General features: G+C 44.2%; 1 protein-coding gene across 3 annotated transcripts in view; it reads right to left on the bottom strand.

Moving 5' to 3' along the window:
* The window catches only part of NUTF2 (nuclear transport factor 2), a 66,924-nt gene extending 42,548 nt beyond the window's left edge, over nt 1-24,376 (bottom strand). The window contains exons 1-2 of one of the 3 annotated variants that reach the window (XM_088471942.1): nt 24,230-24,376; nt 2,848-2,970 (exon numbers count right to left, since the gene is read on the bottom strand). In XM_088471942.1, the coding sequence (XP_088328068.1) occupies nt 2,848-2,946 (99 nt within the window). In that variant the 5' untranslated portion in view covers nt 2,947-2,970; nt 24,230-24,376. Of the gene's footprint in view, nt 1-2,847; nt 2,971-7,114; nt 7,468-24,229 lie in introns of those variants that run through there. The other 2 variants (XM_088471940.1, XM_088471941.1) reach the window with 2 other exon arrangements.
* Between the last annotated feature and the right edge of the window lie 611 nt (nt 24,377-24,987).

The following is a 24,987-nucleotide window of genomic DNA, read 5'->3' as shown; positions in this document are numbered from 1 at the left end:
AGGAAGAAAAACCGCTGGCTGCTCTGCTTGCTTTAAAGTCACGGACACTCTGCAGCAGTGCTGGGTGGGGGTGCCTCTGGGCTGCTCGATCGCTGCTGGCCACAGTGACCTGAACACTGGGGGCGGAGTAATGAGTGCACCTCTCTCTAATATAGGAGACTACTGGAAGATTATCTTCCAGCAGCCACCCAGTAGGCGTTTCTGATTGTCGCATCAGATGCGACAAGGTCATGGAAAGCCTAGCCTGGTGTGGTCGAAACTGATGCGGCCACGCCAGGCTAGTGGTTAAAAAGTATATGAGACCACCTTTCAGCAATTCAGGGCTGGTGCAATAACCAAATCCTTGTGCAGAGTGAAAAAAGCTGCGTGTCCCTCCGCGTGGTAGTGAACACTCCGTTTATCGCATTTAAAATCTTGTTCAGCAAAAGAAAATGTTTGCACTAATAAGCAAAACTAGGTGAACCAGTGTACCTATTCCATACCTTGCTAGGTACTATCTCATTCCATTAGCCAGAGTAAACTTTGGCTCCGGAGCTAACTCCGCCATCATCCTACATAAGGTATGCACTTTGGAGGAAATCTAGGGTCATTCCACATCAGATCACCCAAAAAAAAAAAAAAATTAAATTGTCCACCACCCATCTCAGATTTTTTTTTTTTTTTTTAAATTTTATAGTTGAGAGGATGTCAAAACAACTATTTCTGCCAAATATCTCAACTGTCTGACAATTAGTTGATTAAATATTGATTTTGCAATTAAATAATCTACTAATTGCAGCTTCTTTATCCAGTTTATTCGAAGTATCACGGGTGTTTTTTAAGGAATCACCACAAAATTTGGACCCCTAAAAGGTAACTTTTCCTCCCGAATCCAAACCAAATCACGTTATCTGCCTCATGTTTTGCGTTATGGCAAAAACGCATGTTTTTCGAATAGAATAGAATTAAAAACGCTAGGTTCCATCGACATTAGGGATCCCATTTTTTGGGGGGTGTTTAAAAAGGTATACATTACTACCACAAAAAAAAAAAATCAGCAGGGTACTCGGTTTCATAGTGGAGAAAAAAAATCATCAAGCTGACGCTTGATTACTGGTGTACCGCATACATAATTTACACATTGTTATAAACCATACCAAAAATGGGAACTAAACTGAGCCAATGGGATAAAACTCCCGTACAGAAAATGAAACTTAACAGAAATTGATGGGAAGGGTATTCTCTTTAGAGAAACCAAAATTGAAACTTTCCAGAGAAAGAGAGTGGTAGACACAGATAGATAGTCAATCATGGCAGCTGCTCATTCAAAGTGCACATTTGGTAGTCTTTTAAATACGGACTGCCATATTACTAGCTACCCAAAAACCATTTAGTTATGAAACACTTATCGACACTATTACCAAAATTGGAGTATGTTCACTACTTTAGTGATGGCGCTAGCGCACAATACAAGAACTGCAAAAACTTTGTGAGCTTCCATAAGAATGACTTCAACATTCAAGCAGAATGAAATTTTTTTGCCACATCTCATGGTAAGAGTCCGTATGATGGCAAGGGTCAGTTAAACGTCTAGCCACACGCACCAGTATGCAAGCTGTGGAAATCCATCACATTGTGACACCTTTGGACCTGTATAGCTGGGCAAATGAAAATGTACATGGCATAAACTTTTTTTACGTGTGAAATACAAGACTGCAAAGTCAAGCTGCACAGCCGTCAAGAAACAGCAAAGGCTGTGGCAGGAACACTCTCTCATCACAGATTTCGGCCTATTAGTAATGATAAGCTACACATATTGATTGTCAACAAGACTACATGACATGAAGACAGCAGGAACCAGAGTTACCGTCACTATGACCAGTCACAAAATATGTAGACAAAAGTGACCTGCAACCTGGAACATACATAGCAGCAGTGTATGATAACATCTGGTACATTGGATATATCATTCAATGTAATGAGGAGGAACAAAATGTGCTGGGACACTTCATGAAACGAAACCAATCAACAAATGTGCTGTCCTGGCCTTCAATAGATAAGTGTTTTGATTCTTTTATTCACGTCCTCTGTGTAACGGAAGTGCCTACTATTCAAGTACTGGAAGGCAGTATACACTTTCTGTTGCCACTTTAAGGAAAATTACAGACAGTTACAACAAGTTCCAAACAAGGGAAAAAAATGAGATTGTTGACTCAACTTCAGTTATGGACTCAAGTTATGTTAAAGGTTTTAAATTTCATGGTTTCTTGTGTTAATTATGTATGCGGTACAACAGTAATCGAACATCAACTTCATTATTTTTTTCCTCCACTATTAAACAGAGTACCCTGCTGATTTTTTTTTGTGGTAGTAATGTTTACCTTTTTTAAGCACCCCCCCCCAAAAAAAATGGGATCCCTAATGTCGATGGAACCTAGCGTTTTTAATTCTATTCGAAAAACGTGTTTTTGCCGTGACGCAAAATATGTGGCAGATAAAGTAATTTGGTTTAGTATTTTGGATTTGGGGGGGAAAAGTTACCTTAGGATTTCAAATTTCATAGATTCCTTAATAAACACCCGTGATATTTCAAATAAACTGGATAAAGAAGCCGCGATTAGTAAATAATTTAATAAAATCGAAAAATCAATATTTAATAAACTAATTGTCAGACAGTCGAGATATTTGGCAGAAATAGTTGTCTTGACATCCTCTCTTAACTAAAAAATTATTGTAGAAATCTGAGATGGGTGGTGGACGCCCCTGGTTGAACCGACATGGAATGACACTCTAGTCACAAAAGCTTGTGCTTCATAAATGATGCTCAAAGTGTACAGGCTTAAACACAAAATAATAAGAGATACTCACATAAATTGCTTTTAATTGTAGCCTGTCACTGTCAAACAGCCGGTAATAATGTTGTACAAAGCTACATCCAATGTGTTCCCAAATCCGCTTGTCATCCATTCTGACCGCTTACACAACTGAAACCTTAATAAAAAAAAAATAAAAAAAAAAAACACGACATGAGTAACCATAATTTACAAAAATAGTATCTGCCACTATAACAACAGTTAACACTCAATATCGTTAAGGACAAGCTCAGACAGCAAACTATTGTTACTGCTAAGTATGTGTAGTTGTAAAGAAAATACTGTGCTCATCTTTATACACTAAACATATACAGTATCATTTTTATAAAAAAACAGAATCCAAAGAGTTACCCCTGGGGCAAGATTTAAAAAATGGCTGTAATGCTTAGTCATCCAATGAGATAATCAATCCAATTTTTCCTTGTGATTATTTGAATGATGGTTATGATGTTTTAGCAAGTGCCGATAGAAAAAATAAAAATAAAATGTTATGAGTTTTTTATGTTACTGGAGGAAATAATAGGGATGAAGGAGAAAAAAAAAAAAAAAAGAATAGGCAGGAGACAGAAGTTGGAAGGAGTATTTCATAGTAAAAACCTGGTAAACACAAGTGTGGTCACCAATGTGATTGTTGCCTATAGAGCACTGAAAGAATAAGTACAGTTTTTTAGGCTTTTATTATTAAAACAGACACAAAATTTCCATTTCCTGCTCTAGCAGAATGGTATCGAAATTCTAGAGTCTTCCATGAATTCTTGTAAGCTAGAGCTGCATAGTCAAGCTGAAGCTACTGAAGGTTTGACATTGGAATTTGCACTTCCCACAAACAACTATGGTTCTTTTCTTCGCAATTGCCCAAGTGGTAGTTTCCCCACATGATTTATAGAGATCTTTCCAAATATATTTTCTAAAATTTTTAGGGCGATTCAATTCTTCTATCGGGCGCCTTAACTAATGAACGCCCAATGGACCAATTAAATTTGTTGCTCGTGTCATGTCTGCATGCCCAAAATCACCGGGTTTAGCCACACAAAGCGGTTAAACCTGTCTAAAGTACTGATTTGGGCACCCAAACAGGAAGTGGCAATTTCTCCCACCTCAGGAGGCAGCAAGCAGGAATGTGTCTACCCACGGCAATGCGTGCCCGAGCGGAGCAACAATTGAATTGCTCCATCGGCGCCATATAGAAGAATTGAATCGCCACCTTTAAATGTGATTGGCACAACCAGCTTTGCAAAACACGCCTTTTGTCAGGGGCCCATTTTGTCCAACTCAGCAGGAGCCCCAGCACCTATAATACTCGTATGAACTAGAAGTCTAAATAGTAACTTGAGTTCTTGTGTTGGTGTCACTGTGTAGCTTAATCTAGAATAGGCACACAGGTTATTTTTTATAAATATATACATAAATACAAAAAGAGATAGAAGGGGCACAGCAGCACACTTTACGCCAAACTTTCAACATAATAAAAAGCTGTTACAATAGACAAGATTGCAGTTGTGCGTGTGTCAGAGCTTCAGATTATCAAAGTTCTGACTTAAAATGGATCAGATACTCAGATATAAATAATTTGGCTATAGACTATAGATCTCAATGGTGAAACAGTTTATTCAAGAAAGTGTGGATAAAAACATTTTCAGCATAAAAGTAACAAAAGTTGGACAGCGTAAGTTGGTGTACTGTTTACACCGAATTATTTGGTACGCTGTCCAACTTTTGAGACTTTTATGCTGAAAATGTTTGTATCCACTTTCTCTTGAATAAACAGTGTTTCACTATTGAGATCTTTTGTTTCCTTCTATATTTAAACCGAAAGTAAAATAGAACCAGAAACTACACGTATCAAGGAGAAAAGTACCTTATTTTTTGAATGGGCTAATGAGGATACATAATTTTAGAAGAACCTAAGGAACTTTTTACATCAGGGGTGGACATATCCAATTGTAAATAGTTTGTTGGTACATTTTTATTAATCTACGAAAAGAGAATGTATATTAGCGTTCCCACTAGGCTGTTTCAGCGGGGCGCCACGTCCTGCCCTATTTCTAAAGGGCAAAAAGCACCCTGCCATCCGGTGCGGTGCCCCGCTGAAACAGCCTGCGGGTGTCGTTCCCACCTGTGGATTGCAGTGTCCCGCCAGTGAGGAAAACTGCGGTGTATCGGTCAGCATCCATTCACACTGACAGCAGCACTTGAGTGCAGCCCGGCATGTAAGCAAATGTCGGGCACTCCCCCAAAAGTGACGAAAAGAGGACGAGTCTTAAATAAACGCCCCCTTTTTCTTGGCCACATCCCCTTTACGGATGCACAGATGTGCCCTTTCTCTAGGTCTGGCGTCCTGCCCGGCGCCGTACCTAGAGTGAACACTAGTATATTTATAATTACGATTGTGAAATATTGCTATACCCCGAATTAGGTTGCGTAGAAACCATTGTTTTTACATGTGTATATTCTTGGAATGTTACGTAGGTGACCTTTTTCGGTTTACATCAGCAGCTACTTGGAGCACATAACATTCTTTGTTTTTTCCCCACCCAGTTGAGATGTCAGTCAGCAAGTGTATGGGCGGTCAGCGGGTTGCCCGTACAAACAGCCAGACGTGCAGATATATCTACATCGGCTGTACCGTAGGATAGATGCAATAGGTCTTTGAACGCCATTGTTCACAGACATATCATCTATACACAACATACACTACAGATGTATCGCCTGTTCCATTGCTGGTAATCCCAGAGTTGTGTTGGTGAACATGCGGAAATCAGCCTGTACCCCCAAAAAATGCAAACTAGTATTGTATAACAGTATAGAAATCTGTTAGTGGCCAAAAGCTGGAGTTTTTCAAATGTGTCAAATAGCTGTTATATACATTTTTCAAAACCAGTGAAGACAATGATAGAAAGCAAGTGTTTTTTCTGCACAATAAATGCTCTGGATACATTTGGGGTGCATAAAAATCCCTGTAAGTAGATATTTACATTATTTTAAGCCACTTGTAAAAAGGTGTTAAAAAAAAAAAAAACCTGTAACTCCCACCTGCAAGCTTAAAAACACCTGCCCCATTCATACAGCACCCCATTATACCTGGCCGACATCTTGTAACCCATTATTCTGCATTTTGCAAAATTTCACCCCATGAGCAGGATGAGCTACGCTGCAAAATGTTTTGAAACCCTGAAAATGCAATTTTCAGCTATATTACCACATTTCCCATATGTATTAAGCACTGGAGTGCATCGCCTCCTGGTGGGTAATGTCATCTTTAGATGGCATTACCCAATAGAAGCATAAGAGCTTCTTATTGAGATGCCCAGAGATGGATCCAACCGGATTACTGCACTCAATGTATATTTTTTTGCATTTTGTCTTTAGCTGTATATCCTTTTGTATATATACACTACTCTTAGAAAATGTTTCTCCCTAGCATTATGTGATCTTTGAATAGATTACTGCATTTAATGTATATTTTTTTCATTATGGTTATTATGCTCACCTTCTTAGGATGTCTGCTTTGTTATTACTATAATTTTGTCCGCTACCAACAATAGTATAGAACCACTCTAATCAGTTTCTCCAGGGCTCTTTACCCTGACTTTGATTTTAATGTTTTTTTGTTTACACTTAAAACCAGAACAAACTAGATGACTTCCAGTGTGTACCAACCTAGTTAGCGACGGGATCCGGCATCGGCAAGTGCATACACACTTGCCAATGCCAGAAGCGACAGTGGGGGCCATGCTGCATGCAGGTGCGAGTAGTCGCCGATGACGTGCGGAATAGCGCATTGTGAGCGACATAGCGGGTACACACTGCCAATATGTCGTCCGATACGCTGGATCGGACGACATATCGTCTAGTGTGTACCAGGCATTAGTCCCCACAGTAACGTTGACCGGGAAAGCAGTGTCATGAATAAGGAGCAGTATTCTATAAAGAACTGTTTTGTATTGCTGTATACTTGCGCAAAAGTTTTTGTTTATCTCTGACGAGTGCCAGACATTGTGGGAATGAGAGATTATATACAGGTTGAGTCTCCCATATCCAAATATTCAGAAATACGGACTTTTTTTTAGCATGACAGATAGTAAAACCTGTGTTTTTTGATGGTTCAATGTACATAAACTTAGTTTAAAGCACAAATTAAAACTATTGTATAAAATGACCTTCAGGCTTTGTGTATAAGGTGTATATGAAACAAATTAATTTCATATATGTACACAAACTGTTTGAGCCACAAAATTATTGAAAATATTGTATAAAATTACCTGCAGACTGTGAGTATAATGCAGGGCTTGACAAATCCCAGGGGCCAGGTCGCCATGGCGACCAGATTGTGCTGCCTGGCTACGTTTTGCAGTGAGGGAGAAAGCAAATCCTCATCAGCTCCCTCGGAGATTCGTGCCTATAGTATTGCGGTGTTCATTTCATGCACAGGAGTGCATGTGCCGAGTGTCGTCTGCGGTGACTGCTGTGCCTGTGTCCGTCCTGGCCTGTGCCGACTCCTCCTGTCCGTCCCAGCCTGCGCTGACGACTCCTCTCCATCCTGGCCTGCTCTGACCCATGCTATCTGTCTCAAGTCTACACTGATCCTCCTGTACGTCCCGGCTGTCTACGGTCTCCCATCTCTGGCTGCAAAGAAGCTCTCCGGTAATAGGGTTTATGCATGGCCAGGGATTGCGGAGCAGCTTCAGAGGGATAGTGGTTTGACCACGAATCGAGGGGAGTCCACGTTTTACTTTCTGGCACCATTGTTTTATATGAAATGTGGTCCGTTATTACTAGAGGGTGGAGCAGGGGAGCTGTGCAGAGCAGAGAGGGGGCCTCCATGTTACTATATCCATTCAACTGTGACCACTTTGTGGACTAGTATAGAGTGTATAACAGTTGCATAACACACAGAGCTGTGCTCCTCAATCACTCCTGTAATTTTTTGGGGGGACAGTGATCTGGCTCCTACACTTACATCCTGGCTCCTAAATTTTATAAAAATTAGTCAAGCCCTGGTATAAGGTGTATATAAATGCATTCTGTATTTAGATTTGGGTCCCATTCTCAAGATATTTCATCATGGTATGTAAATATTCCAAAATACAGAATATTCCAATATCCAAAATACCCCCGGTCATATAATAAAGAAAGAAAAAACACTTTCATTGCACTTGGCTAACATACATATGTTTGGAGGGCAATTTCACATTGTTCAAAATTACTCCTTGAATCCAGTCCATTTTTAGGATCCACTTATCCAATGAATTTGAATTCCCATTTTTGTGTGATCGTGCAATCAACCAATTTTCCTATTTGGGTTATTGCTATGAATGATCTATTAACGATTTTCAGTACATCGATTGCGACACTACATTATAATTTTTGATTTCTTACCCCAGAAGAAGTCCATTTATGGACAAAACCTGTAGGATTTCTGGTGCTGTGTCCATACGCTAAGCGGGAGGCAGAATAGATCATCACCTCACCTGTATAGTGATTGTGGATACTTGGTTACCTTCTTTATGCTGCGAGCAATTTTTATAAATTATGCATTTTTTTTTTTAAATATTGGGCCTTTTTTCTTTTGGGGTGATCTTTGGTGAGAGGGAATTTTTAGGAACATCCTGGATATGTCAGCCTCCACAATTCTACACCTTAGGGAGTCCTAGTGGAAAGGACTTGTAGACACAGTAAAGACGCCCCACTGATCTTATCATAGTATATCTCGTATATATTTAATTATTTCAACTGTATAGCGCCCACTGGCTTTTGTATTTATATATAGTGTTCCCGCTAGGCTGTTTTAGCGGGAAGCCCCTCCATGCCCTGCCCGATTTTAAAGGGGCAAAATGAACCATGCACTTTTAGCGGTGCCCAGCTAAAACTGCCTTCCCCACTCGCGGGCCACAGTGTCCTGCGAGTGAGAAAAGTTGCGGTGACCGATCTCCGCCGGATGAATATTATGAGATATGGTAAGAACTTACCCTGGTTATCTCTATTCTATGAAGTCCATAGGATTCCACAGGATACCGTGGGGTATAGGCGATGGCGGCAGACATCTGGCACCTCAGAGTTCAATTTGCAACTCCCAAATGCACTGGAGTCCCTCTCCTATACCCTGCGCCTGAGCCAAGGCATCTCAGTTACGTAACAAGCCATAGGCCGGAGGAGGAGAAGAGAGTGTGAAGAAAGTCTGGAACACACAAGAATCACATTCTCACCAGAAGGAGACGGAAAAACCAGTGACCAGATAAAAGCCCATCTGTAGTACAGGTGCGACAGGGTGGGAGACCTGTGGAACCCTATGGACTTCGTAGAAATACAGATAACAAGGGCAAGTTCTTACCATAGCTCATATTTTCTACTTCAGTGTCCAAAGGGTATCCACAGGATACGTTGGGGATGGCCCAAAGCAGTATCCTTTAAGGGTGGGGGAAGCTCCTGTGCAGAAAGGAGAATCCGTCGCCCGAAGGAAGCATCCTGAGAGGCGATGGTATCAAATGCATAATACCTCACAAAGGTATGGACAGAAGACCACATGGCTGTCTTGCAAAACTGAACAGCAGAAGCACCACGGCGTGCTGCCCACGAAGGACCCACAAACTGAGTAGAATGAGCTTTAACAGAGGATGGTACAGGAAGGCCCTCATGAATGTAAGCCTCAGAAATTGCCATGCAAATCCATCCTGCCAAAGTTTGCTTAGTGGCAGGTCAACCCTTCTTACGGAAACCATAGAGGACAAACAAGGAGTTCAACTTCCGAAATGAATTGGTATGGTCAACATAAATCCTTAGAGCACGTACCACATCCAAAAAGGCCTCACCAGTTAAGAGGTCTGAGGAATTAGGCCGGTACTATAATTTCCTCATTAATGTGGAAACTAGATACCACTTTAGTTAGGAAACCAGGGCGAGTGCGAAGCACCGCCCTGTCCCTATGAAAAATCAGAAAGGGAGGGCGACATGGCCGAAGCAATGGCCAGAAGAAACACAGTCTTAGCTGTAAGCCATTTTAAATCCACTGAACCCAGTGGTTCAAACGCCAGTCCTTGGAGAACCCTTAGGACCACAGCCAAATCCCAAGGAGCCACTGGTGGAACAAAGAAAGGCTGAATGCGAAGTACACCTTGCATAAAGGTGTGGACATCAGGAAGAGTAGCAATCCTATGCTGAAACCACAATGACAGGGCAGAAACTTGCACCTTCAGGGAAGCAAGGCGAAGACTGTGATCTAAGCCCGCCTGTTGGAAAGCCAAAACACCTGAGGATCATAGCCTCCAGGGCGACACCATTCAAAGAAAGTATGCCACAATCTGGTAAATTCTTGCAGAAGCAGAGTGTATGCGACTCCCCACACTTTTACTGTGAGGTAATAAACACCCTGCAACACCGCACCGCAAGGGCTTTAGCAGAGAAAAGAAAGGGATAGTAAAATGGCCGACAGTCAGAAGTGAAAGTACAGTCAGACAGCGCTAGCATATAGTCACATACAATGCAGAAATAAATAACCTGCACTACAAGCACTATGATCAATTACGCAGACACAGAAATAGCAACTCATGATTGCAGCAACCTAGGATGACAACTCTTCTATTTATATGCAGACACAGAGCCTGGTAGGAAACAGTGCTGTATACGCTGACCTTATCGGAGGAGAGGTATGCGTGGGACCCGGACCACGATGCCACCTGTATCAAAATCCAGCAGCATTTGCCACTTTGTTGAAAATGGCCGCTGAGGAGCTGAGTGGAGGTGGGCCCGGGGGAGGAGCGCTGACGGTGCCCGCCAGACCGCTGTGGAAAGGCACTGTGCAGCGGGGGAGGCGCTTGCTGAGAGACAGTGTAGGAGCGCTCCCCTGGCATGCTAATAACCCCTGGGACGCTGGAGCGTATCCTAACCGCTGCAGCCCGCTGTCCCTAGTGGTCTAGTGGATGCACAGGATCAGTACCTGGCTCCACGCGTAGCCTGTCCCTAGGGAGCCCCCTGCCTAAGGACAAAATAAGACTGTGAAACGGCGGGTACCCACCGCTTTCCTGAGTCCCCTTGAATCTGGCCACAGTCTGGATGTCCTGGGGTCCTTGCTAGCTGAGACCCGATATCCGCCAGGATCCCCGGATCAGTACCGGCATCCTGGCCCAGCGGGGTGAAGGAGAGGCAGCAGGGACCTCTAATTAGCTTGTCCCTGCTGTCCGCTCATAGCAGCACAGCAAAGCTGCCTTGTCAAAAAGAACTTCAGGGGCTGTTCAGCAGCCACCCTCTGAAAAGGTGATCCGACTGTGAGCCGGGCACCTACGAAACTGAGATGCCTTGGCTCGGGGCCGGGGTATAGGAGAGGGACCCCAGTGCATCCTGGGAGGCTCAAAACTTAACTCTGAAAGTGCCCGATGTCTGCCGCCATCGAATATACCCCAAGCTATCCTGTGGATACCCTATGAACCCTGAAGTAGAAAAATTAAAATAAACCTATAATCCTGGCCATCCCCTTTCATTGGATTTAAAATATGAGAGAAAGAAACACACCCATACTAAAGTGCCAAAAGTCATGGGATAGCAGTATGTAAAGGTAGTTGGGGTCACCATACTGTGATGTCTTGGAAATGCCCTAACCTAATTCAGTTGTAATCTGGCATCTTGTGAGTCCGTTTGAACACCAGCTAGGCTGTTCATGGCAAGGGGACGTGAATTGTCCAACTTTGCATGATCCGTCGTGTCCGACGGATGGGACATTCCATTTCTGAAGTTGTGGAGACATTCAACATTCCTCGGTTTACGGTGTCACATGGGTATCGGGAGTACATAATGGAAGGCACAGCTACTTAAATGAATACGACCAGCATAATCTGGACAGATTTGTCCATGGTAACAGACAAGAGACAGGCTCAAATCACATCCACATTCAATGCAGTAGGTAACATCCCAACTTGTGCCTTATTTTCCAGGGGGAGAGGGTGGGGAGAAACAAGGGAAAGAGGGAGCAAGGGGTGGGGATAGATATGAAAGAGATGGGGAGATTCAGTGGGACAAGGATGAGAGACAGGGAGGAATGTGAGGGGAACAGATGAAAAACAGGGAGATGTGAGGATGAGGACAAAAGAAGAGAGAGACATGGAGACAGGGGGATGAGTGGGACAAAGATTAGATACAGGGAGGCGGAGGAGTCAGGGAGACAAAATGAGACAGGGTTTTGGGGGAGAAGGTAAGATGGACAGAAATGAGAGAGGTGAGGGGGTTGGGGGGGGGGGATGAGTGGAACAAAGATGAGAGACGGGGAAAGAAACAATGCAGGGCCCAAAAACTAGCAACCCGATGTAAGACAGGTCCAAAATACTAGTTCAACATACTCTTATTAAATCACATGAATGCATGAAAAGAGAATCAACTGTTTTAATATAAAATATGCAAGAATGTAGACCTAAAGCAATTTCCAACACCCATATACAAGATCTCACAAGAATAAGTCTTATTTTTTTTAAAAATGTTTTACTGTGTAGAACATAGTAGAAAAAAAAATACTATTAGACACTGTCCTTATATGTAAGCAACTGCTTTCATATGAACCCAGAGTTCTTCGGTTTTTATTCAATGAGGTGTACATTTTGTTTTAAAATCTCTCAAGGAAAAAAAAAAAAACACACTAATATATATATATATATATAAATATACATATACATACACGCACACGCACATCTCCATCATAGGTACACTTCAACTGTGAGACATAATCAGAACAAAAAATTCCAGAAATCACATTGTATGATTTTTAAATAATTTATTTGTATATTCTTGCGGAAAATAAATATTTGGACAATCAAAAAGTTTAACTCAATACTTTGTAAAGCAACCTCGGTTGGCAAATACAGAGGTCAAACGTTTCCTGTAGTTGACCAGGTTTGTACACACTGCAGCAGGTATTTTGGCCCACTCTTCAATGCAGATCATCTCTAGATGTGTCATGTTTTAGGGCTGTCGCCGGGCAACACGGACTTTCAACTCCCTCCACAGATTTTCTATTGGGTTGAGGTCTGGAGACTGGCTAGGCCAATCCAGGACCTTGAAATGCTTCTTACAGAGCCACCCCTTAGTTGCCCGGGTGGTGTGTTCGGGATCATTGTCATGTTGGAAGACCCAGCCACGTTGCATCTTCAATGCTCTGAGGGAAGGAGATTTTTCCCCAAAATGTCACGATACATGTCCCCATTCATCCTCTCCATAATACGGATCAGTCGTCCTGTCCCCTTTGCCCCTTTGCAGAAAAGCATCCCCAAAGCATGATGTTTCCACCCCCATGCTTCACAGTGGGTATGGTGTTTTTGGGATGCCACTCATCATTCTTCTCCCTCCAAACACGGCATGTGGAGTTTATACCAAAAAGTTCTATTTTGGTCTCATCTGACCACATGACATTCTCCCAATCCTCCTCTGGATCATCCAGATAGTCACGGGCAAACTTTAGACGGGCCTGGACATGTGCTAGCTTAAGCAGGGGGACCTTTCGGGCATTGTAGGATTAGAATCCATGACGACGTAGTGTGTTACTAATGGTAACCTTTGTGACTGTGGTCGCAGCTCTCTTGAGGTCATTGACCAGGTCCCCCCGTGTAGTTCTGGGCTGATCCCTCACCGTTCTCAAGATCATTGCTACCCCACGAGGTGAGATCTTGCATGGAGCCCCTGGTCGAGGGAGATTGTCAGTGATTTTGTATTTCTTCCATTTTTTAATAATTGCGCCAACAGTTGATCTCTTCTCACCAAGCTGCTTGCCTATTGTCGAGTAGCTCATCCCAGCCTTGTGCAGGTCTACAATTTTGTCCCTGGTGTCCTTAGATGGCTCTCTGGTCTTGGCCATGGTGGAGAGGTTGCAGTCTGACTGTTTGAGGGTGTGAACAGGTGTCTTTTATACAGTTAACCAGTTCAAACAGGTGCAATTAATACAGGTAACGAGTGGAGGATAGATGAGCTTCCTACAGAAGAAGTAACAGGTCTGTGAAAGCCAGAATTCTTGCTGGTTGGTAGGTGTCCAAATATTTATTTTCCACAAGAATATACAAATAAATTGTTTAAAAATCATACAATGTGATCTCCAGAATTTTTTGTTCAGATTCTGTCTCTCACAGTTAAAGTGTACCTATGATGGAAATTACAGACCTCTCATCTTTTGAAGTGCAACAACTTGCACAATCGGTGGCTGTCCAAATATTTTTTTGACCTGTGTGTGTGTGTATGTGTATATATACACACACACACACACACACACACACATATATATATACACACACACACACACACAAATACATACATACACAGTCCTCCAATGAGGGCGGAAGTGACGTCAAAGACCAAGCGGGGACTGCAGGCGAAAGAGATGCCGGACCAAGATCGCGTACCCAGGGCAGACATTAATATTGCTAAGCCCGAAGAGTGCCACTTATCGGTCTTGCTGTCTGCCTTGCCAAGTGACAACTACGGCCAAAGGATCGGTCTGAGGGAGTGCCTGCATCCTAAGAACTGTGTGTTTATATGTATATATTACACAGAAAAAAACCTAACCTGCACTATTCAAATTAGATACAGCTGCACCCTTCAGTAAGTCCTCTGTTTGTAGGACTGATCTAGAAATTAAATAACTTTATTACTCATGGGGTAGCGTTCCCGCTAGGCTGTTTTAGCGGGGCGCGGAGCCCTGCCCTCCTTCTGGAGGGCAAAAAGCACCCTGCCCTCACAGCCTGCGGGTGCCGTCTTCACCCGCGGGACGCAGTGTCCCGCGGGTGGAGAAATGTGCGGTGACCTGGTCACCGCCGGAGAATAGATGCCGGGCGCATGCGCCCGGCATCTATTCTCCCTGTCTGCAGCGCTTGGGGGCTGCCCGGCGTGTCGGTAAGTGCCGGGCACGCCCCCAAGAGTGACGAAAAAGGGGACGTGTCTTATAGACATGCCCCCTTGTTATGGCCACGCCCTCTTTTCGGGCACGCGCCTTCAGCGCACGCACAAAGCTGCCCTCTCTAGCTCCGGCGCCCTGCCTGCCACCGGAGCTAGAGTGAACACTAATGGGGCACTTCAATTGGACCCAATTTTAAGTTAAAATAGAAACATATTCCTTATGCGATGTAATATAGTCCCTCTGAGGCTTATAGGTTCCGATTCTTTTCTTTTGAAGAGTCAATTTCGCCGATATTCCCGCTTGTTCTCAATATTGATCAATTAGTCCATAAAATTGAGCTCGTTCTAAATCCTCCTCGAGGCTCTACATAAGATATCCTCATACCAGAAAACACCCAAGAAATAGGCCCGAGGCCAACATTAATAGAAATTTCATAAAAATTAAAATATGCCTTTATTAAAATAAAAAAGTATCAGATGGACAAATATCTTACACAGATTTGGTAGTATATAAACATCCACTTTAAAGATAAAAATTGATTTCTCTACACCTTCCAAACGAGGGAATGCTGAAGTGTAGTGTCCACTTTCATATAAACCCTACCCGTTTTGTATCATTCCGAGACTTCTTCACGGGTAAATCTCAAAATCGGTGTCTACACATGTAGTCATGGTTTGACTGTAATCTAGACGATTCTCTAAATCAAGTAATGTACAACCTCACAAGTGATGTGTGTATTGCGATATTCGTAATTAATGTCTGATCTTTTAATAGTCGATTCAATGATCAAAAAATTATAAAAAACAACCACCCAGCAAATAGCTCCTTTCTTTAGTCTGTCTAATATCAACAGGAAATCAATGTATATAGTATCAAGATGTTGCCCCCAGTAAGTTATTTGTTCATTCTCTAAGGGGGAAGGAGTCTAAAGTAGGCGAGAATCTGGAAGTAAGGCCCATTAATCCTAATGTGTCCCCATCAAAGGGGTATAAATAAAGAGATACCCCAATGGAGCAGCATCCCCTTGATGAAGTCCTTGCCGGACAAAACGATTTGGGAGCACCTGTACTTGCCACATGAACTACTGATTTCTTTCTTGAACTCAGATAAACTATACCTTTTTCCTAAGATTTATTTTATATTTAAAAAAATATATTCCCCCGACCCCCCCTTTTTTTTCTATTTTGTAATATATGCACTGTGTTATTTTCAATACAATTACGAAACTTGATTTCCCTTGGAAGGGACAAGTTTGCTATTTTTTAATAGATTATATATTTTTAATATAAAACTTATTTTGGTGACCATTTATGCTTTGCACAGGCACCTGCACTTTATCTTAAGCAAAAGTAGGAACGTTTCAAATGTGTTGCATAGCATTTGCACTGTCACGCACAACAGTTGCACTTTCAGATATCCATTGTATTATACAAAAATAGGTAGTGTTTTTATATATTTATGTATTGCACAGCAGTTGCACTTTCATATATCTATTGTTCACACGCAAGTCGCTTTGGATCAATTTCACTTTGCACTGCGCAATATAAAAATTAGCGTTCCCGCAAGGCTGTTTCAGCGGAGCTCCGCGCCCCATTTCTGAAGGGCAGAAAGCTCGCGGCGCCCCGCTGAAACAGCCTGCGGGTTCTGTCCTCCACCTGCGGGCTGCACTGTCCCGCGGGTTGGGGTAACGGCAGAGCAGGGGTCACCGCCGGTGAACTAATGCCGGGCATCCATTCACAGTGACCGCAGCACTTGGGGGCTGCCCGGCATGTCCGTAAGTGCCAGGCACGCCCCCAAGAGTGACAGAAAGAGGGATGAGTCATAAAGACACACCCCCTTTTCATTGGCCATGACCCCTTTTAGGGTATGCAGTCGGGGTGCTGACGGTCTAAATGGCGACCGTCGGCATTCCGACTGTCTAAACCCGGCCAAGGTCTAATGGCGGCGTCGAAATCAAGCGCACGGAGGGGAGGTTAGGGGCTCCCGGGAGGGACTTGGGGTTAGGCAGCCCCCCGGGAGGGTTAGTCTAGGCACCCCCGTGGGGAGGTTAGGGTTAGGCACCCACCGGGAGATTTAGGTTTAGGCTGCGGGGAAGGGGGAGTTAGGGTAAGGCACCCCTAAAGGAGGGATAGGGTTGGGAATTAGGTTAGCGATACGTACCGAAATTAGCAGTCGGGAACCTTCACCCCTGCCGGGCTGCAGCAAAATGTTATTTGTAATAAATAATATTTTGCTTAAGTCCTGTAGTGCTGTGTTCTTTACAATTATCTATACTATCCACTCCCCTGCAAAGGCACACAGGCAACGGGACTAATATATTGAGTACTGGTCCAACATATAGGTATGTATATATACATACACACATTTTTATCCCTTTCTTTGCAGGCACATACCCATCCCTCCCCAAATTATATAGAACCATGTGCCCAAAACATGCCCCTAATAAAGTGTCACAGTGATTTATACAATGTTGTATTCAACCCTCAATCAGGTTGATGTGGAGTTACGCTAGTTAAAGCAATGTAATTATGTAAAGTCATTTAGCATAAGCTCAGAGAACAGGCTACGCAAATGAGGATGTGCATGAATCTGTCACTTATGCTGGGTACACATTAGACAATAAATTGGACGATTTGACGATTTTAGACGAATCGTATTGACAAATCATCCAGTGTGTACATACTATTGCACACTCCCATGATCGTTGGTCATATCTTCAAATCTGCCTGCACTGCAGGCCAATCTGAAGATACGGCAAACACCACCACGCTCTTGGATGCAGCGGGGGGGGGGAACGTTATATTCATATACCAGATCCTGCAGTGTGTACTGACCACCCAATATATTGTGCCGTCGCTGGGTTCACCCGGCTTTACACTTGCCTGTGAGGTGGAAGGAGGGAAGGGACGAACGTAGGATGAGCATAATAATGGGGCGTTTGTTAATTATGTACAGATACTTGAGGAAAGGTGCAAATACATACGTCACCAGAACACTTCAGTGTACATAAGCCTCATGTGCCCATTTCTCCACCAGTGCCATTATTACTATGACAATATATCACATTTAGGTCTTTAGTACTTCTCTAACAACATTTCCCTTAAATGGCAACGCTCATGACTGTCCCCATAGCAACAAATATAACAAATTAAGGAGCAAGGCTTCCACCAGCACCCTTAGCAACTTTTTACCTCTAGCAACAGACGCACTGCAGACTTCTATAGATACACAATCTACATTACTTTTTTTTTCCCCCTCTATGCTAGATAATCAGTTTCATGTGTATAATGTATGAAGCGGAATAAAAGAGTTGTGCAAGTAGTAAGGGACATTTGGAATGTGCATTTATCTCTGGAATGGGACTATCCAAGTGTCTGCATTTGCTTCTAAAGCTGCATACACACACAACGATTGAGTTAAAAAATCGTTTACTAAAATCGTTCATTACCTTGAAAAAAAATGAACTAAAAGAGTTTACTAAAGTTGTTTATTTACTATGTTCATTTAAATGTAATGAACGATTTTTATGAACTACAAACGATTTTTGCATATTAACTTAATGAAAATCATTGAGTTGACAAGTCTGACTGAACTACAAACTACAAACGTGAACACGCATGAACAACAATCGTTCATCGTTTGACTAAGAAAATGAATGATTTTTTCAAATGATTATCGTTAAATGATATAGTTTAACGATAATCGTTCAAAAAATTGTTGTGTGTGTATGCACCTTTAATCATGTTATGCAAAATAGCTACACCATCTAGTAGCACTAGTCATGCTGTAATTTGAACCCATGCTAGGTAGTGTTCACTATAGCTCCGGCGGCAGGCAGGGCGCCGGAGCTTGAAAGGGCAACCTTATGCGCGCGCCTAAGGCGCGCCCGAAAAGGGGGCGTGGTCATGAAAAGGGGGCATGTCTATAAGACGCATCCCCTTATCGTAATACTTGGGGGCGTGCCCGGCGCTTACGGACATGCCGAGCAGCCCCCAAGCGCTGCAGAAAGGGAGAATAGATGCCCGGCGTCTATTCTCCGGCGGTGACCGGGATACCGCATGTTTCTCCACCCGCGGGACACTGCGTCCCGCGGGTGAGAACGGCACCCACAGGCTGTGAGGGCAGGGTGCTTTTTGCCCTCCTCCTGGAGGGCAAGGTGCTTTTTGCGCTCCAGAAGGAGGGCAGGGCGCCGCGCCCCGCTAAAACAGCCTAGCGGGAACGCTACTAGAACAGAGATTCCAACTATGGGCCTGATTCAGCAAGGATCGCAATTGCAAAGATGCACACAGGTAGCTTTGCAATCCTTCCAATAATGCAAATGCAGCAGGTGGTGTATGACACCCCCTGCTGCATTTGCGTTCAAAGCACTGCGACGGAGGTCGCAGGCTGGGATCACCATTGCAACCAACGGTGGTCAATGGTGCCGGGCGGCCGGACAGCTGGGTAAGCTGGCTTGCGAGCCCAGAAGACTGCGTACATCCACATAGTCTCTGGGCTGGCCACTCACGGAAAATGAGTCGGACACACCCCGCACCGCCCCTTAAATGACTCTGCCTATAAATCAGGCAGAGGCATTCAAGGGCTTGAATGTGATTGAGCTGGACCCATGCAGCCCACTCCCAGAATGGGTCCTGTGCATGCGTAGATTCCCGGTAATCGGGAATCTGCGTTCAGCAGTGCACTTGTGTGCACTGCTGAATCAAGCCCTATGCGACAAGACTTTGGGTTGGATGTGTCAAGTTTGTGGTTAAATAAGGTTAGGGAGGAGCATCAAGTATTCTATTTAAACTAGAAATTTATAAAAAAAAAAAAAAACACACCTGCAAAGTACTTGGTTTTTAAGCACATTCAACATTTGAGCATTTTTTGTGCGTTAATAACATAAGTGTTATGTATACTTAAAGTTATTCTCGTATTTATCAAAGCTGTGATTTTTAGGGGTCGTCATGCAGGTTGACAATTCAGCATCAGTTTTCAGAAATAATAAAACAAACTCTTGTCAAAAATTGGAAAATTTTTTTACCCCTACTATAAAATAAGTAGAAAACAAGTAATTCCATGGCCCAACAAAAGTATGTAAATAAGCCCAAAGCTCCAAGGTGGCCATGTCACAATGAAGGCACAGCCAAATCACTATGACGGCATACCTAGTGCTTTGACACATTAGGCTTCCTACAAATACCCATTTGTTGCCACATACCAATTGCACTCTTGCCCCTATGGTATGGTAACTATTTTTTTTAATCCTTTTATCCTATCAATTGTAAACTGGATAGAACTACAAACTTTCCCATCCTTGGCAGAAAGATGCCCATAGCCCTCAAAATCGGGAAGGCCAGAAAGTGTGCAGAACAGAATTTAAAAAAGAAAAAGCTGTTCATCTGAATTGATCCTCATATCCCATATATGGGGGAGATATATCAAATCTTGGAAAGAGAAAGTGGAGAGAAAGTACAAATCAATCAGCTTGTAACTGTCATTTTACAAACAGCCTGTAAACTGGCAATTAGGGGCCTGACAAATTACCGATTGCAACTGCGAATACACACGCATACAGACGATTGTTGCGTTCTACGCATGCGATCGCAGTGACTATGCCTACCCATCGCAGAGTGATTGACAGGAAGAGTTCGTTTGGGGGTGGTGGGTGAAATTCAGGAGTGTCAGTGCATTTGAATGCCGTTACAGGGGCGTGCATAAAGTAGCCACTGTGCAGCCATACGCAACTTGGGCTTTCACTGCGTGCGATGAGATTAGCAATTTCTGAGAAAGGTCTGACCTTGTGCAAGTGTCTGCGAGGCTTTGATGGTACCGATATTTCGCAGACTTGCAATGTATTACGGATGTGTATAAGGGGGAAGTGGGCATCCTTATGTTAGGCTACAACAGCATTGCTATTGCAAACATTAGCATATTTTCACAGTGGGACTGCGTGCGTGATCGCAGCTGCGATCGCGATCCATAATGAATCAGGCCCTAGAAGCGGATTGGTACTTATCGCTCTCCAAGGTTTGATACACCTTCCCCTATGCTTTACTTTCACTGACAATAATGCAATCTATGGGGGTGTTATAATAGTTTGCGCAATTGTGTCCTTATTAGGGGTGAGCGGGTTCGGATTTCTGAAATCCGAACCCTCCCCGATCCGAGGCAGATCCGAGTAAGGCTCGACTTTTCCCGCCTGACTCGGATCTGAAATCGAGGCAAAACGTCATCATCCCGCCTTCCGGGTCTCGCGGGTTTTGGATCCTATATAAGGTACCCGCGTCGGCGCCATTTTCTCACTTGGCTGTGGACAGTGAAGAGGGAGGGTGGGAGTTAGGGCTGGCTGGCTGTGCTGGCTGGGTTGTGTAGTGTAGTGTAGAGTAGTGTTGTGCTGTGCTGTTGTTGTCCATAGGGGCTGTGTCCACTACTTCAAAGTCCATAGGGGCTGGCTGGACTGTGTTGTGCAGTCAGTTCTCCATAGGGGCTGTGTCCACTCCAAAGTCCTGTGCAGTGTCCCAGTCCTAAAGGGGTGCTGTAGTGTTGTCCAGGGGGTGCTCTGTCCATCAGGGGTGCTCCCCCCAAGTGCTAAAAAAATAATATTTTTTCTGTGTTTGTGAATTGTGTGCGCAGTAGCCGCAAGTGCATCAACAAAGTAGTGCCAAGCGTGCGCCTGTGTCATAAGTAAAGGGCCGGCTGGCTTAACCGTTAAAGGGTGCTGTAACCCCCAAAGTACACTCCAGTCCAAACCAAATAAAAAAATATTTTCTGTTTGTGAATTGTGTGCACTGTGGCTGCACGTGCATCAACAAAGGAGCAGCGCCAAGCGTGCGCCTGTATCCCATAAGTAAAGAGCCGGCTGGCTCATTTCTTAAAGGGTGGTGTAACCCACAAACTGCACTACTCTCCAGCAAAAATAAAAAAAATATTTTCTGTGTTTGTGTGCGCCTTAGCCGCACGTATATATCAATATAACAAATGGAGGACCAAACTTTCTCCGATAAAAATAAAATAGGGAAAGATCAAGAACCACTTCCTCCTAGTGCTGTTGCTGCTGCTGGGAGTTGTTCATCATCCCAGAGAGGAAGTAGGAACACCACTACTTTTACTAAACAATTGACCCTCCAACAGTTCCTAGCGATGAGGATGAAGTACGACAGCAGTCATCCTGAAGCAAAACGTATAACTGAGGCCTTGACTGCTATGTTGGTGTTAGACGTGCGTCCGGTATCCGCCATTAGTGCAGTGGGATTTAGAAAATTGATGGACGTAGTGTGTCCCCGGTTCCAAATCCCGTCTAGATTCCACCTGCATCCTCAAAGCAGCAGCGACAAGCGTGCGTCTGTCTGTTAAAGGGTGGTGTAACCCTCAAAGTGCGCTCCACAAACAATAAAGATATTCTTCTTTTTTCTGTCTTTGTGAATTGTGTGGGCTGTAGCCGCACTTGCATCCTCAAAGCAGCAGCGACAAGCGTGCGTCTGTCTGTTAAAGGATTACATCGGTGACAGCATCCAAGTAGGCATGTCAGACAGTCCATACCTGTACTGGCAGGAAAAAGAAGCAATTTGGAGGTCCCTGTACAAACTGGCTCTATTTTACCTGAGTTGCCCCCCCCCTCCAGTGTGTACTCCGAAAGAGTGTTTAGTGCAGCCGGGAACCTTGTCAGCGAAAGGCGTAGGAGGTTGCTTCCACAAAAAGTGGAGAAGATGATGTTCATAAAATGAACCAGCCTCCAGAACGTACAGAGGGACCTGTGGTTGTGGATTCCAGCGGGGACGAATTAATACTCTGTGAGGATGAACACAACACTGAAGAGGGTGAGGAATCGGTGGATGAGGAGGATGAGGACGACATCTTGCATCCGTAGAGCCAGTTTGTGCAGGGACAGATTAATTGCCAGCTTGTTTTGTGGGGGCCCAAACGAACCAATCATTTCAGCCACAGTCGTGTGGCAGACCCTGGCGCTGAAATGTTTGGTTTGTTAAAGTGTGCATGTCCTGTTTATACAACATAAGGGTGGGTGGGAGGGCCCAAGGACAATTCCATCTTGCACCTCTTTTTTCTTTGAATTATGTACTGTTTGGGGCCTAGTTTTTCAAACTGCCATCTGCTTTGTATACATTTTCAGACTGTAATCGCACAGATATACAAGTGTTGAAAATTAAATTAATCAGTGCAGTCTCATTAAGTGCTTTTGACACATTTTCAGGCGATAAAGACGCTATATCACTTGTCGCTGCACACTCGAGCAGCATGGCGTATTTGAGGACACATCTATCTCCCATGTAAATTGCACCAGAACTATTGTTTGTGCAACCAGCCGAGGCTGCACTTTTCGCGGATTTCTGCTTGCACGCGGTACGGATGTCTACCCAGCGATGCGATCTACGATGCGACAGCTGACATATCGGGTGGCTCCCACACACACAGCGATTTGGTACCCGACCGCCCGATATGCCCCTCCCTATGAACCTGCATGGGATTGTCCGTCGCGCCTCCAGATCTCGTGCATGCAGAAAGATCTGGAGGAGCGACGGACAACCCTATTGGAGCGCGCAGCGGACGATACCATATCCACACACAACGATATAGCTGCAATATCGTTCCAGTCGGTCGGAAGCTATATCGCTGTGTGTGTGGAGGTCTTAAGAATTTGGGGCTGGTTGCGAGTGCGCCGTTCCAGCAGGAAGCCCAGTACTTTGCATGGGAGAAGCGGCTTAACACGGCTAATCCCATGCATTCTCGCGTGGGAAAGGGGCTTGTAGTGCAAACAATTCATTAGCTCCCATGCAGTTTAGGCAGGGGCAACTACAAACAATTGCATCACCACCTAATACAGAAAACTTCCAAAACAAAATTACATCATTACTTTCTAAATATAAGCAATGAGACATTAGCCTACAAACATAGGGACATTCTATATGCAAGTTCATAAATCCTTGTAGTCACTAGAGAGAGGCAACACTGATAGCACAATGCACTATGAACTGCTTTCACATTCCACACGCCATACCAATGGTAAGGAGAGTCTATATATTTATATTACAGATAGGGTCAGACAAGCCTGGGCGCTGCCTGATGTAGTACTGCTTAGTCATAGGGGTTTTTAATCCATTTTAAATAAGAATTTCTAAGCGCAACACACATCTCCAGCACTTCTATGTAACTTCTGTATGACAGCCCGGACGGGCCGCATGAGTAACTTCTTTGTCACCCCCAGGACAGGACAGTCATTTCCCATTCATTCCCACCTAAGGGGCACAGAGCAAGCACACGCTCACGGACACGGACAGCACCAAAGAGACATAGCGATACCCCACTGCCCGAAATACTAGGACCCGGGAAACCTCAGCCCCGACCCCGGTTCCCCACCCAGTCAGCCTAGGCTCACACGAGGCTCAGAGCCCCGCCATGGTCCCTGTGGGAGGGATCTGCTGCCGCTGGGCCACACGTCCCGTGAATATATTACACTTCCCCGATCCTAAGCTCTAATACAGGTGTAGTAAAGGCAAGGCCTGGGCTCTACTCTCACCCCTCCCGTGGTCCGTAGGGTCCCGCCGCTGCTGCTGATAACGACTCCCGCCGCCGCCCTCTCCGCCAGCATAAGCTGCGCACAGCCTTCTATGGGCGGTACACGGCGCTACAGGCAGGGCTGCCGGGACTTGTAGTTTCTGTCGCCGCCCGGTACAACAGGAAGCGATTCAATCATGGTCATCATCATCATCATGTTAAAATGGTGTAAAAGGGTGTATAATGGTGGGAGCTGCTGCCAAGGGAATTCACACTGCCAATGTACTGTACTGTGTCTGAGGCCACACTACAGGGATGGCCAGACCAGGTTTTACCACACAAAATAGCAAGTTTATATACCACAGAAATAACTCCTCTTGGTACTTGTGTACTTTACGGACTCATTGCAGATGCAGAGACAACCCAATGAATATTTTAAATGGTACTTGTGTACTTTACGTACACAAGTACCGAAAGTTGTGCCCACCTAAAGAAGAAAGTTGTCCCCTCGCGGGTTCGCTGTGCTTGCCACGCTTCAGGCTTCGGTGGTTCGCTCCGCTCCTCACAAGGTTATATTCCCCCTCTGTGCCCTCTTAGATGGTAGGGAACTGGCTGATGACGTCAGGGTCCTCTCCGTGAAGGGGATTTAGACATTGCCATGATTAATAATAATAATGAGTGTAGGACACTTGGGTTCTCTCTACAATGAGTCCGTAAAGTACACAAGTACCCTCCTCTTTATTAAACATAGGCTGCGGAGTTACATAAGTGGTAGGTATT

Source organism: Taudactylus pleione, unplaced genomic scaffold (genome assembly GCF_031769625.1).
Source record: "Taudactylus pleione unplaced genomic scaffold, aTauple2 ptg000117l, whole genome shotgun sequence".
Taxonomy (NCBI): domain Eukaryota; kingdom Metazoa; phylum Chordata; class Amphibia; order Anura; family Myobatrachidae; genus Taudactylus; species Taudactylus pleione.
This window is presented reverse-complemented; position numbering and strand designations above follow the sequence as displayed.